General features: G+C 53.3%; 1 protein-coding gene across 2 annotated transcripts in view; it reads left to right on the top strand.

The window, feature by feature from the left end:
* The first annotated feature begins 265 nt into the window (after nucleotides 1–265).
* PLXND1 (plexin D1) overlaps nucleotides 266–15,420 on the top strand; it is a 65,733-nt gene continuing 50,578 nt past the window's right edge. For both annotated transcript variants that reach the window (XM_015640784.1, XM_015640783.1), the window contains exons 1-2: nucleotides 266–1,624; nucleotides 13,598–13,774. In XM_015640784.1, coding sequence (XP_015496270.1) covers nucleotides 281–1,624; nucleotides 13,598–13,774 — 1,521 coding nt within the window. In that variant the 5' untranslated portion in view covers nucleotides 266–280. The remainder of the gene's footprint in view (nucleotides 1,625–13,597; nucleotides 13,775–15,420) is intronic.

Raw genomic sequence — 15,420 nt, 5'->3', positions numbered from 1 at the left:
CCGCTCGGGAGACATCGCTAACTTTACCGCATGCACACGACGGGCCCGCGGCACCGGGACGAGCCGGGTACCGGGGCGGAGGCGGGCGCGGGGGCGGGCGGAGGGCGGGGGCAGGGAGGGGGCGCGGCCGATCGCCCCGCCGCCCCCCGCCGCCCCCCGCCGCGGCCGCCACTTCCCGCGGGCGTCGCTCGGCGGCGGGCGCTGCCTCCGCAGGAAGCGGCCCCGCGCCCGCCCCTCCCGCGCCCGGCCACGGGCACATGCACCGTGCGGCGGCGGCGGGATGGCTCCGGCTCCGGTCCCGGCCACAGGCGCTGAGCCGCGGCCCCCCGCGCTGCTGCCGCCGCCGCCGCTGCTGCTGCTGCTGCTGCTGCTGCTGCCCGGCCGAGCCGCCGGCCTGGAGGTGCAGCGCAAGTTCCTGTCGCCCACCCTCACCAACAACTTTGCGCTGGACGGCCCGGGCTCCCGCGTTTACCTGGCGGCCGTCAATCGGCTGTTCCAGCTGTCGGGGGGCGAGCTGGCACTGGAGGCGGAGGCGGCGGTGGGGCCGGTGCTGGACAGCCCGCTGTGCCATGCACCGCAGCTGCCGCAGGCCTCCTGTGAGCACCCCAGGGTGCTCACCAACAACTACAACAAGATCCTGCAGCCCGACCCGGAGCAGGGCGTCCTTGTCGTCTGCGGCTCCATCTACCAGGGCCTCTGCCAGCTGCGCAGCATGGCAAACATCTCGGCAGTGGCCGTGCGCTTCCCGCCGGGCGGCAGCGACTCGGTCACTGTCTTCCCGAGCATGCTGAACGTCGCGGCCAACCACCCCAACGCCTCCACCGTGGGGCTGGTGCTGCGCCGCGGCGGCGGCGGCGGGGCGCGGCTGCTGGTGGCCGCCACCTACACCGGCTTCGGCAGCCCCTTCTTCCCCCGCAACGGCAGCCTGGAGGACCACCGCTTCGAGAACACGCCCGAGATCGCTATCCGTGCCCTCAACGCCCGCGGAGACCTGGCCAAGCTTTTCACCTTCGACATCAACCCCTCCGACGACAACATCCTCAAGATCAAGCAGGGCGACAAGGCGCGGCACAAGCTCAGCTTCGTCCGCGCGTTCTTGCAGCACGGGGCCGCGCCGCCCGCCCGCCGCCCGTACGCTTACCTGGCGCTCAACAGTGAGGCCAACGCGGGCGACAAGGAGAGCCCGGCGCACAGCCTGCTGGCCCGCATCTGCCTGGGCGAGCCGGCCGAGGCCACCCTCAACGGCAGCGGCGAGACCAAGAAGCTGACCGAGTCCTACATCCAGCTGGGGCTGCGCTGCGGCGGCGCCGCCGACGCCTTCACCCGCCTCGTCTCCGTGTTCCCGGCGCGGGCAGCTTGGCGCAGCCCCGGCGCTCCTCACGGCCCGGGCCTGGCCCCGCCGCCCCCCGAGGAGCTGCTCTTCGGCGTCTTCGAGCGGGCCGGAGCCGGCGGCGGCCGGGGACGGTCACAGTCCGCGCTCTGCGTCTTCCGCTTCGCCGAGATCGAGGAGACGATCCGGGCCGCCCGCAACTCCTGCTTCGTCAGCCCGGCCGCCGGCATGGTTACCGTGCTGGACAGCGTGGTGCAGGGCACCGGCCCGGCCTGCGAGAAGAGGAATATACAGGTACGGCGGGCGGCGGGCACCTGCCGGGGCTCGGGGAGCCGGCGGTGGACAGCGGCCCCATCTCGTCGTGTCCCGTCCCGCGGTCGCTGCTGTCCCCACCTCTCCCGAGCTGGAGCGCATCCCCTGCTTCCCCCGGGCGGGCAGCTGAGCCCCACACCCCGCTGCCCTCCCTGCTTTCCCCGGAGACCGTCCCGCCTGCTCGGGGTCAGCATCCTTTCCCTAACCTTGTCGCCGGTGCCCCACTTCTCGTGGGTGCCCTGCGCGGCCGGATGTCTGGGGGCATCGCCAGCCCCATGTCCCGTCTGGCGGAGCACAGCCCTGCCGGGGACGGCACACAGGCTGCCTTGGCTCCCCGCGTTCGTGGCAGAAGTTTGCCATTATCACAGTTTGTTACTGAGTGGCCGTCAATGTTAGCGCGAGACAGAGTTGCCTTTTTCCCTTTTCACTAAAAATATACTATACTTGGAAAAAAAAAAAAAAAGAGAGAGAAAAGGGCTGGTTTAACGCTGCATTTTTCTCTTCCTCTGGGATGAGTGCGCAGCTCAGCTCCATCAAAGATCATGAAAACATCTGTTTGATTTCAGAGGCAAGATAGAGCATTTGGGCTTGGGCTTCCCTGTGCAATGCCAGTGGCAAAGAAAGAAAGGTTTCCCATGGTAACCAGAGTGTTTAGTGTGGCATCTCCACTCCGTGGTAAAATATGTAGTCTTAATGCACTTGGTTCATAGACCTACTCTAGCAAAGTTGAACAGTTTTTCCCTGGTGGCAGAGTACAAGCTGCCTGACAGCCAGCAAATCTAGTAGTTGGAGCTAATTCCACAAAGACTGGGTGTGTTAAACAGTGGGAGCTCAGTCCTGACATCTTGGCATGGTCACGGCTCTCAGAGGACTCACTGGGAATCAGGAATCTTATTTACAGGATGTGAAGGCACCCGCAGTTTTTGTTGGCTGTGGCTGATGCTCAGCATCCTTGCAGAGCAGCCCCTCAGCCCCGGGCGGGATTGAACTGTCTGCCAAGGCGGGTCAAGCGGCAGCATCAGGGCTGGGGCTGCTGGAGGCGCTTGGGAAGTGAACAAACAGCTTGGTGATAACTGAAAGACAGTGGCAGAAGCACCCATCACCCTTCAGCTTCTCCAGGACTGCTGTGGGGATACAGGTTTTTCTAACTTTTGTTCAGTAAAGAAAATAATTATGACTAACACCAGTCTGCTGATGTTGAAAGTACCAACTGCTGTATCCAGTAAGGTATTTAGACAGCTAATTCGTGACTCAAAGGAGACTAGGCACAGATGAGATTTCACTCCATCTTTGGTCCCTGTTCCACTGCAATGTGTGTTCCTAGTAGCACCTTCCTCTCCAAGTACTACCTGAGTAGGCAGGTAGGGAGGGTGACCAGGAGCCTGTGGTCACTGATGCCATAAAGGCTGAGAAGGATGCTCTTCTCAAAAGGATGAGCAACAGGGGATGTGAGGGTCAGGGGAATAAAAGAACTGAGCACTACGCAGCCATTGGGAGTCATGGGAACCCTCTGTGTTTGCCACTGTGGCAAGATCAGGCTGCAAGAAAATTTGTTCATATGGAGAGAGCAATAAGACCGGTGGTGATTTAAGATGGATGGGGAGACTGGATTGTAGTACCAGCTGACATTGCTGCTGTGCCACTGGCCTTGAACCAGTCACTGACCCCGAGGTACCTGTTTCCCACATACTCCTGTATTTATTGTTATTCAGAAACCCAACTCATGTAGTGTCAGATTGCATTTGTAAAGCTGCTTTGAGATCCTTTGATGTCAAGTACAGCAGGATATAAATGAAGCATAACATTAATATTTGTTCATGCCTAATATTTCTACACTTCCCACTTATTTGAAGCGTATTCCTCTGACTGAGCCTGCTGGGAAGCAATCCTGCTAGTCAGGAGAGCCTTTCTTTCTTTTTTTTTTTTTTTTTGCCTTTTCCTTAATCATTAGAATTGCCAACAAGTTAACAAGCTGTTTGTATTTTCAAGTCCCAGAGTGTCAGTGTCAAGACAAGAGTTGTAATAGTGTGTTTCTTTGTGCTGCAAACACCTAACATTAATTTCCACCTTCAAGTGTAATACTCTAATATGTTTTGTGTCCCAAACCTGGAAATGCAGCAGGAAAATGTATTAAAGCAGCAGCTGCTCTGGCAGAGCAGATCAGTATCTATCTGTCTTCCCATGTGTTCCACTTCTCCTCCTGTTAGTGGGTTTCCAGTTTTCCCACTGCCTGTGCATCACTGACAGGGGCTCTGGTGTTAGTAAGCGTGGCTTGTTAGTTCTTCCTGAGGACCAAGTAAGAAAAAAACCCCGATATTGGCCTGATTCATTCCAAGCGTGTGTTCAGCTGAAGTAGTCAGTTGTTACAAGTCTGGACCATGGGCTGTTAGGTGTAATGCAGTGTGAAAGGAAAATCATTGACCCCTTGTGTGCTCTCCAGTCTAACTGAATGCTCTTCTCCAGCAGCACTTGCTTCGGCTCAGCCAGGGAGCTCCAGCACTCGCCCCCCAGTGAGGGGTTTTGGGAGTGGGCACTCAACACACCAGCCATCCCTGTCAGTCCCCACGGCATTTCTGCTCAGAGCTGACTGATGTGGGGCAGGGCTTCTCGCCACTCAGTGCTGTGCTCTGAGGTCTGAGGAGACTGGCACAGACCGAGGGGCTTTGTCTCTGTACAGGCTGATGTGGTGGCAGCCACTTGTTTGGCTCCCATGTGGGATTGGCCACACGGGGCTGTGGAGGGTGGATGAAGCAGGTGGATTTGCCAGCTGCCCTGCTGGTCTGCATTCCCCAGGTTGGGCAAGGGGAGCCACCAGCTTGGCCTGGAAACCGCTCCTCTCTTTGATAGAAATGCTTACTTGCAATTAAGCACATGCTCAACAGCTTCGTGTGAGACGGGGAGAAAATGTGCAGAGGGGGATGCAGAGGGGTCAGGAGTGGGGGCTGTTGGTTCTTCTCAATGAGGGTTGCTGAAAAGTCACGTACCAAGGAGATGAATTCACAGCGGCAGCTCAGGGGGAGGAGAATGTGTGAGGGAAGGGTTTAGGTTGGTTGGCTTCTTGCACCGACAGTGAGTGGGTGAGCTCTAGGATTGCTTCCCCTCAACAGAAATAGTTTTTTATAATGAATTTTGTGTCAAATGCAGCTAAATTGGAATACTTGCATGGAATCACTGTGCTGTTTTGCCCACTCAAAGCCCATGTGGAATTTGGACTCGAGCCCCCAGAAGGGAAGAGGAGTAGGAGCTCTCTGGAGCAAACTGCCTGTAATAGTATTTGCAGCAATGCACTGACAGAACTTATCAAATTCTTGGGGCACTGCGTGGGTTTATAGCTCATATTTGAGCTATTCTACCCCAGGAGGATCATGGCCCAGTGGGTTTGAAGGTTATGCTGGCTGCAAGGCTGGAGTGTGACACAGCTGTGGGGTGCAGAATCCATTGTGAAAGCAAAGCAAGCAAGAGCCCATCCCCAGCTTCTGGCTGGCTCGAGAGCACTGGCCATGGGGGACATCCCAGGAGTGTCCCCCTCTGTGCCACTGGAAACAAAGGTCTGTGTGGCTGTTCTTCGGCCATGCTGCATCACAGCCACATCCCAATGTGGCAAAGCCCCCACAGTGTCCTCTTGCCACTGCCCCATCTCTCAGTGGGTATTTTGGCAGGGGACACAGCCAGGCACCTTTGTGTGTACACTTTGCTGTGATGAGCAAGCTCATTTGAGGAAGAGCTGAACTGGAAACTCCATCTCTTGCTCATAGCTGCTCCAAACTCAGTGTCTTCTGTGGTTTCTGCACCGTCTCCTAAAAACTACTGGAGAGGTATAGAAAGCAGACATATTCATTAAGCCTAGATTTGCTGGCCAGGCAACTACATCTCTCTTGGGAAATATTTTGGGGTCTGTAACTCAAAGAAAGGGCTGAAAATCCAGTTTGTTTCCTCTGCTGAAAACCATAGGCATAGTGGCATGGGATATTGAAATGTTTCAGCATTAATTCTCAAGTTTCTGGCTCTTGTGGCTTTGTGTCAGATCCTGCATGGTCACTGAACACTGTGTTTGGGGGTGTAATGATGAGATACCCACCAGTGAGCTCTACTATAATGGGTTGTTAAATAAAATTAACTTCTTGGGTAGACTATATAAACAGTCTTTGTATATATGTGTGCCTGGGCATGGAAATGTGGTTTAAAACCAGTCAGAAAATGTTCCCAAAGAAAAAAATCTCATATACACGTGGGAATATGACAAAACATCTACTTACTGTCCAAATATACTGTGGCATCTCCATGGGATTGGGTTTTATAGGAGCTGAGTTACTTTGAAGTGCTGGTTTATACTAATTTAGAAATTCCAAACATGAAACTAAATGTGCTCTAACCCTACGTCTGCTCAAATAAATCCAGAGGATTAGCCACAGAAAGGAAACTGGGAATTTACACTTAATTTCTTCATCAAAAATGAAGCAGGAATTCTTGTAGCAAGCCTAATTTCTGTGTTTTGCAGTGTGGGCTGTTCAGAGTTGCTGGCACCACCCCGAGGTGTCACTGCCCAGGTACTGTAGGGCTGCACCGTGGTTGTCACCGTTGTCTGTCTTGCTGTGGGATGTGGCGTTATGGATGGTGGGAGCTCGGTGTTCCTCACTGCCCTGCAAGGGCTGGGGACGAGGGCTCAGGCTGCCCCTGCTCCCCAACAGGGGCTTTAAGCCACAGTGTGAGCTTTGCCTGGCTTTGGACCCAGCCCAGAGCCCCGGCTACCTGTTTTGTCTCTCACCTGGTACTAGTGAGTTGTGGTTAGCTGTTGGTTAGGTTTCCTTGGGAATTTATGTGAAAATACAAGGTGCTGCTGCAGTCAAGGTGCACACAGGCAGCTGTGTGAGCACCCTCCTTCCCGGGAAGGCAGGCTCAGCTCTGTGGGCTGCAGTGCCCGGGGGCTCTCCCCCTGCCAGGGCTGGCATGGCCCTGGTGCTCTGTGCCAAGCTGGGGAGACTCCTGAGGAGCAGGTCTTGCCCCCGAGCTGAAGGTGGGTGGTGGGAATGCTTCCCTGGGGGCCTCAGCACTCATCCCTGCTTTGCATCTCAAGTTCAAACAGGTCCCAAATTGCAAAGGGAAATTTGGTTAAAGTGGCAAAAGTTTCTGTGCCTGGAAAAAGGAAGTTGTGCTGCTTTAGGGAACAGAAACTGGCTCCTGATTGTGGCTCGGTGCCTGCCTGCTCCGGGAGCCCATCACTGCTGGCTGCTCAGGCAAGGCATTTGCTCGTCCCTTGGCAGGGCAGGGGGGTCACAGGCACGCACAGGCTTCCTGCACTAACAGGGATGGCACATGGTCTGACCTGCTGTGGCTGATCACTGCCACCTTCCTCTCACATTTATCAGACCTGTGGAGAAGCACAGCCTTGCAAGGTGGGACAAGAAGCTCCTCAGCTCCACAGGCTGGGTGCTCAACCAGGTGGTGATGGTTTGTTTTTTGGACTCTGGTGCTGAGGCTGTGGAGCAGGCGATGCACGGGGGGTTACCCAGAAGGGGAAGGCGTTGCTTCTCAGAGGCAGGTTTTACTTAGGATGTGTAAAAGAAGGCTAGAGTTCTGCTCACTATCTTGGGGCTTAATTGATTCAGCAGAACTGATGAGGAAAATACAGGAAAACATTTACTCTAAACTATTGCTAAATGAAATAGATTTAAACTGACACATGCAAAAGACCAGTTGTGCCAGGTAAGAAGCTGTTACTTTAATGGATGCTTTTTTCAGCCCTGACTTGCACAGATATGTCTTCAGAGCACTTTGAGCATGTGAAGTGCTAAGTGTTAGTACTAGCAATAATAAAATAGTAACGACCAAAGTTCGAGGAGCCAAACTCATGGTTCATCAGGGACTCTTCCCTGTGGAAGACAGTTTGAATGGTCTGAGATTGGTTACTGAGGCCAAAGCTTAACGTAAATGAGAAACCCAGGTTGAGTGATGGAGGGGTAACAAGGAAAGAACAGCTAAGAACATACAGCCTAAAGAAACCAAGCATTTTACTCTGAGCAGTTTCGATGGGGGAGGTGTCTCATGGCTCCTGAGCAGGAGTGGGTGTCCTTGAGATGAGGCACGCTCGGCTGATCCGCTCAGCCCTTTGTCTCCAGGGAGTGGGAAGAGGAGCCGAGTTTCCAAAAGGGGTGAATTTAAAGGACATACAAGCTCTTGCTGCTCAAACACGTGCTGTTCTGACTGTGACAACCCCTCTGGAGCCTGTTTGTTAATCCCTCTGCTTGCCCGTTCCTGGTGGATTTGATTGTATAATCTGAAGTATTGTATTTAATGCAGGATGAAGGCTAACATAATAAGCTTGACCAGTCTTCCTGGTGGCATGAAGGATGTGCAATTTTAGTTTAAAAAGTGCTTCTTTTTCATGTTTCTCCGCTTTGAGCAGTTCCCCATGCTGTTGCACTTGCTGTTTCAGTGCCCTGCTGGGAGAAGCCCTGTTGGGTGCCAGACCCCCAACTTGTGTGGAGCAAGGAAGGGGGACCCATGCTGGGGCTGCCAGGGCTGGGATGGGTGTCTTGGGGCCCTGCCAGTCACCTCTCTGCATGGCCTTCAGCTTTCTTTTCCAGTTGGGGTCAGCATGACAGGGTTGGGGCTGATGGAGTGACGGTGGCCATGAGCTGGGCCAGTTGTGGCCGGAGGAGGGAGCAGAGGAGACTTAGAGGGGAATCACACTGTCAGCTGCAGGCATCCAACTTTGGTGCCTCTGTGGAGCTGAGGCTGGAGCCTCTGTGGACTCACAGAGATGGTTGGACAGCAGTAGGGACCTATGGTTGTTGAAGCTGTTGTCAGGCTTTGGCCTCACTGTACCAGACTGGCTGTGCCCTGATCCTGTCCCCATGTCTGTGTCCTCCTGCTGAGGTGGGCATACGTGCTGTCTGCCCAGGGCTGCCGCTGCCAGAGCAGCAGATTGAGCTTGGGTTTTGCCCTCAGATGATCTGGGACACTGAGAGCCTCTTCCAGCACTCAGTCTCACACCTCTGGTGGGTGGAGGGCTGTGGCTGCTGCTGCTGCTGAGTTACAGTGCTTTGGCCCAACCCAGCTGTGCCTGTCCCCAGCCATCAGCCCTGTTCTTGCTGTGCCCTGCCTTCTGGCAGTCCTCTGTGCTCTGTCCCCTTTCTTACCCCGGCCACCAGTCCCGCCTGAGGCTGCCAAGAGTGAAATTTAGGAGCTGGCAGGAAAGAAGAGTTTGGAGTCAAGGGCAGAGAGAGGGAAGAATGAGTTTTCTGGGGGTGATAGCGCCCTGCAGGCACTGGGAGCAGAGGGGTGTTGGGATAAACCATTGCTGATGTCACATTAGTACCCTAGCCCAGGGCTGGCATTGTGCAAATGGACAAAACACAGCAAAACTCCTGCCTCCTCACTTGAGGAACTTGTGGTCTAAGCAAATGGTGAAACCAGAGTGCAATTCTCACTTTGGGCCTTTTTTGGTTTTTTTTAAGGAATGTCTGCTGTGCTGTGTGGATCCTGTACTGTTGGTAATTCTTGAGAAAAAATTGTCCAGGTTCACTTTGCCAGAGATTCTGAGCCTGAATTGACTGGCCACAAGTGCACATTGATTTGCCTCCTGTTGCCTAAAAAACATGATGGGAAGTCTGAGGAGCTCTGTGCTAATGCCCACCCTTGAGCAGCACTGCAGCTGGAGGCTGCTTACATCTCAAGTGCCTCAACAGTAGAGTCCTCTTCTGAGGATGACATTTTCCTCCAGGCATCCCAAAAAGCCTGTTTTTGACAGGTCTGGTTGCGACACTGCAGCAGATAAACGAGTGATTGTGTGTACAAACTGGGAGCTCTGGGGGAATGCTGGGGGTGTGTGGTTGGCCTGGGCTCTGCCCAGCACAGAGCAGAGCTTGTCCTCTCCCTTAGCATAATGCAGCCAGGCTGGCTTGGCATCACCGGCTGTCTCCATTCTCCTATGCAGTATTGCACCACTGGTTTTTAGCCTGTCCCTACAGTTCAGTGAGTCTGTGTCCTGCTATTCTCTTCCGACAGTATCCTAATTATTCTGAATATTCTCTCTGCAGTCAGAAATTTCCCTGAGTCATACCTAAATGTTAATAAAAGCCTAATGGTTTATGTTAAGGAAGGCAAGAGATAAAACTAGGGCCCTTTTATCACAGCCTTTAATGGCCTGAAAATGTCAGTTGTGTGGGAGCAGCTGCCAAATTTTGAGCCTATGAAGATGATGGCTAAGTCCCACAAATCAACAAGTTTGGAGCGGATTATCCGATGCTGGCTGTGTCATTTTCCCAGGACTCCAGGCATGCTGGAAGCCAACACTTTAATCCTCTCTGATACGAAGTCTGAAAGGGGCCAGGCTCCCCTTCTCACTCCGGAGCTCTGGAGCTGCTGCAGCGCAGCCAGCACGGCCTCGTGGAGGGCAGGGGCTCAGGGCTTTCCTCTGCTTCTGAGTCACAAATTAGCTCCAGCTTTGCTTGAGAACTATTTTTAAGGTCACAAACACAGGATGCAGAAATCAGCGCATTTCATGGTTTTCCTGAGAGCTGCCTCACCACTCCTCTTCCCCCTTCTGTTTCCAACAGACTTCCTTCCCGAAGGGACATCCTGCATGCCCAGGGCTGGGGAGCTGAAATGGAAACTCTGGGAAATCGCTTTTTATGCTCCTTATAGGCCTGGGATAAAGAACTGAACTCACACTGTGAAGGCAGCTGAACTCTTGAGCTATGATGTGGCTGGAAATCTTTTATCTCAGTCCCACTTTGTTTCTGCAATCACACTCAGGGGTTAATCTGAGTAACCATCCTCTTAGCCACGGCCCCTTGATTTGAATTCATTTGCATCACTTGTGAAGTTTTGCAGCAATATCACTTATTGCAGTGTGCAGGGGCACAGCAGCGTGTTCCTCTCGTCCTGGCAGGGGCTGGCAGAGCTGCTCAGCTGGTGCTGGCTGTGCTTGTCCCCATCTTGCACCCAAGACGCTCCTGATCAGTGACAGAGTGGCAGAGTCAAACCTTTTGTGGGCAGGAGGTTTTGGATCTAAAATCAGCCCACAGTTCTGTGAGTTACTGAGTACCCAGAGCACGTCAAAGGAAAATAGAGGCAATATAGTGAATGCTCACCAGGTGTTTTAAAATGCAGATTATAGGAAGAGATTGGTTTTGGAAGAAAACATTTGTTCTTTTCCCATTTCAAGACAGGGCAGCTTGATTTAAGAGGGAGTGAGATTTAACCCCTTCCACTTGGAGATGGCCTCCTATTCCATTCATCCAGTGCAATTCCCCAGCTGTGGTGACTGCCTGGTGTCTGCAGAAGGATGTGACTTGGCTGTATCCTGTTTACTGTAACGTGATGGAGTTAGCTGTCCTCTTGGTGCTGTGGGGTATGGGCAGCAGCAGCACAGCATGTCATCCCTTCTTTGGACCCGGCAGAGGCAAACACCATATGTCTCCTACCCATCCATTTGTTGGAAGGTCTGATGTCATTTGAAGAAAGGTGTTTCAGAGGAAGGATGTGTGCAGCCAAAATAAATCTTGGCCTGGGTTAGAATAGTTACATCCTGTTTACTGTGGAAAACACTTTGCACTGCTATGAGCTCTGAAATGCATGATTTAGGAGTGGGCAGGCGCTGCAGATAAGAGACTTCCCGTGATTTTGGCCACCTATGAGAAGAAAGGGTCATGTCTCTCAGGCTGGCAGGCCGTGATGCTGGTCCCAGCTCCTGCACAGCTGCCACAGAGAGAAGGTGCTGAGCATCCCTTGGGGTCCCAGGTGGTCAGAGGTGTCTCTGTGCCCGTTTCCCTGCAGAAAGGAGCCTTGTAAACTTCAGGTGGTGATGTTCTTACAGAGACATGAGGAGGAGCTAGAGATAATAATCCCTAAGACAAGTAAATAAACCCAAGTGAAATTCTAAATATCTGTTTGTGAAGGGAAGGAATAACTAAATCAGAAACATGAATGACTTTCCATGTCTTCTGTATCGTATAAGAAAAGTTGTGTGGCCCAGTTACAGGCCAAACATACACACTTAAGAATTTGGGCTGTGATTTTACATTTTACTAGAATGAGATGCAGTAAAACTGGAAAATGAATTTAGCGTTGCATCCACAAACTTGATCCTTTTGTTTTAGGTCCCCTAAGAACAGAGCTGCAGCTTTGAATGTGCTGTCCCGTTTGGCACTCATCTGAGCAGAGGAAGTTTTTCACATCTGCCTTTGTTACTCCATGTCTGGAGCAGCCAGCAGTGGCCATGGGGTCTGGTGGGGCACAGGGGACCAAGGTCAGGGTGGTTTTTTGAAGACCCAGCCTGTCTCTAGTGGCACTGTGGCTGTGCTAGTCCAGAGCAGCAATATGAGCCCTGGATGTGTCTGCAGCAGCACAGTCCCTGTGCTCAGGGGTACGTGCTCCTGTGCAGAGGTTGCTGTGGGGTGTCTCTGCTGGGTAGCCCGGGCTGTTTGCTGGCCAGCTGCTCCAACACACCAAGGGCTGGCTGGCACCCACAGCTCCTGGTGAGGTTTGCTACTGTCCTATGCCACGCAAGGGGGAGGAATGGGCAGTGCCATGGCCTGCAGTCCCTGTGCTGACTGCTCCCTGGACCAGCTGTGGCCGTGACAGGGAGGTCACCAACCCCTTGTGGGCATCTGTCTGGGGCTTCTTCTCTTTTGCCAGTGCAGGGGCACCATCTCTTGCTTATGCATACAGAGCCCCATCGCTGTGCATCCCTTTTGGGTTTTAGCATGTTTCTTCCCCACTTCTCCCCATGAATGTGTTGCTGTGGTGTGGCACCAACCCAAGACACGTGGTGGTGGCCTGGGGGCAGATGGGCATGGGGTGCACGTGACCCTGCAGAGAGACCCTGCCCAGTCTCACCCTCCTGTTGCAAAGCCTAAGGATTTGCTTAATCTTCTGAACTGTCTGGAGAGAGGAGAGAGCCAAAGCTTTAGCCTGGTTCCACTAATGATGACCAGGGAATTAGCATCCACCCCCTGGTGCAGCCCAGGAGGGAGGACTGTGCTGGACAGGCTGATGGTCACCTTTTGCCTGGTGCAAAGTGCATTCCCAGGCCCTGACAGATGCAGCCTCAAATCCCTGCATTTATTCTGCTTAAATGCAGACTTCTGTCAGCTTCTGTGGCAGAACTATCTACCTTCAGACTGGCTACAGACAGGCATAAATGTGCTTTGTCCTTGGGGTGTGGGCTGCAACCCTCCAGGTATCTCTTGCTGGAGTTTTGACCCTTCCCACAACTGGGGCTTGGGTTGTGCACAGGAGACCTGCAGATGCCTGCTGCTGCTGGAATGCCAGCCCTGCTGAGGAGTGTGACAGTGTGGTCACAGCCTCCCCTAGGCTGAGCCTGGGAAGTGGAAATGGCCCTTAAAAGGTGTCCATCATTTGAAGGCTCCAGCTACACCCGCTGCAGCTCAGAAAAGCTGCTGCAGGAGTGACTGCAGGTGAATTGTTGGCAGTTAGACTGTTGTGATGTTCAGGCATTGTCGAATCCATCCAAGTTGTCTGAGTAGGAATTACATGAGAATCTCAGAGGATTTGGAGTGAAGGGGTCATAAATCTTGGGTGTGTCTCGGCAGCATAGTAGGAATATGAGGCATCAGTTCCACTTGCAAGTGCTGCTGCCATGCAGCAAATGCACTAATTAATTTAGCACAGGAGAGTCAAGTCTGTTGTTTTGCTTTTGACCAAACAAGTCAGATGCTTGCTCATAGACACAGGTCAATGAAAAGTCCTTAACCACTGCCTTTGCCCCTTGGCACCTGGCAGTGAATGGATGTGGAAGCCCTGCTATCAGCCTTGTGCCCCACGTGCCAGCCCTCGTGGGTCAGCTCACCAGCCAGGGCCGGGTGTATCTTCCTGTTCTGTGACTCAGCAGTGAGGGGCTCTGAGAAGTCTGTCCCCACTGCCCCTGAGGGGATGGCAGGGATTGGACTGGTGTTTGTGCTGCCCACTGATATTTGTGTCTCTCCCCAGCTGCAGCCGGAGCAGCTGGACTGTGGAGCCGCACACCTTCAGCACCCACTGGCCATCGTGAACCCTGTCACTGCCACCCCCATCTTCACCTACAGTGGCCTGACTGCGGTGGCAGTGGCCAGTGTCAACAACTACACCGTTGTGTTCCTGGGCACGGCCAGTGGAGGACTCCTGAAGGCAAGTGGGGCCCAGCAGCAGCAGCGTGGGCCAGCAGAGCTGGGGACGGGGTGGGTGTTGGGGCTCCCACTTCCAGCACCTCTGGTCTGCCCAGAGGATGACAGCTGTTGTCTGCTTGGTTTGAGCTCCTACTTCCTTTGGGTGATGAAGAAGTCATTGGGTAGTGCCATAACCTGGACAGTGATGCACGCTGCCTGGTGACTGCTGGCTGTTAATCACTGCTCAGGGCTGCCACGTGAGCAGGATGTTTTTGATGAAAGCTGAAAACGCTATTGTGCAGCATTGAAATATTAATTAATTTTATTAAACCATTTTATTAATTATATGAATATAGTTTTAAAAGAGTATGATTATATACACACTATAATATCATTTTAATTGCAATGTTTAGTTATTATTTTAACTGTTGACGTTATTACAGTTGTTAAAAGCTGTTCTAATAAATTCTCCCTCTGAGGCGCTGGCTTTTGAAGACTCCATGTAGACAGGGGAATCACAAAGAGATTCTTCACAGCTGAATCCAAAGCAGGTGTGAACCCATGGTGGAGCCTGTTGTAAATAACATGCCAGAGGTGATGCAGGGTGATGCAATGCCCCAGTTCTGCAGCCAGGACACAAGGCCAAGCTCTCAGTAACCTTCGTGCTTGAAGTTTGCCAGAGAAAGTTTTGATTCCAGGCAGCCACAGCAGTCTGGGAAACTGCCAGTATCAGAAGTTCACAGAGAAGAGGGGGAAAAGGCCTGGAGCAAAGACAGCTGATACCTGCTTTATCTCTGCCTGGGGGGACTGGTGCAAAATGTGGGATACTGGATCAAAATACTTAGATAGAAGAAAACTTGCCAGTCTCTTCCCTTGAGCCTAAGTGCTCCTGGCAGAAATGTGGGAACAATCGCAAAGGAACTCCCTGCTTTGATTTTTGCCCACAGGGACAGGTAATTCAGGAGGGAGCTGGCACTGGGCCAGGCGCAGGGCTGGGGGCAGATGCCACACGCAGCGCAGCCTGTTCACACGGCATTAACAGCTCTGCTCCATTATCATCTCCGAGAGACCAGCCTTATCTGCAGTGCCTCCATTAGGGAGAGGCTCCTGGCTACCCTGTGCTGGGATAATTTGCTCAGATAGCTGTAATCTAATTCCACAACACAGCTGCATAACCAGAAGCCCTTCTACCTTTGGGGCTTCTTGCTCTTTGGCACAGGATGCAAGATACTTTGCATGGCCAAACCATTCAGATTTGTTGCCTGAGAAAAGACAGCAGAGGGGTAGAAATGGTGCTTTCCCAGCTCCTGCCAGCAGCAGTTAGGGTTACCAGGAGCATGTATGGCAAATCAGAGCAATTCTGTGGCTGTGGACTGTTTGGTGAGGGCCAACACCACGTCCAGCGGTCACGGGAGGGTCAGCAGTGCTTGGGCAGCATGGCTGGGGCAGGACGTGCCAGGGTGCAGTGCCCTCAAGGGCACAAGGAGGGAGGGGGTCTGTCCTGATGTGTCCATGTCTGTGGTGGGGTTACCCAGGGCTTCACTCACTCTGCTCCCACCAGCACCCAGGGCAGTGTGTGTCCTCCAGCCCACCCCAGCCTGCTGTGCCAGGGCTGGTGGTCGCTGCCCCTGGGCTGCTCTGGGGGCTCTCCCCCAGAGCCTGCAGCCC

The sequence above is a fragment of the Parus major genome, chromosome 12 (genome assembly GCF_001522545.3).
Source record: "Parus major isolate Abel chromosome 12, Parus_major1.1, whole genome shotgun sequence".
Lineage (NCBI taxonomy): Eukaryota > Metazoa > Chordata > Aves > Passeriformes > Paridae > Parus > Parus major.
This window is presented reverse-complemented; position numbering and strand designations above follow the sequence as displayed.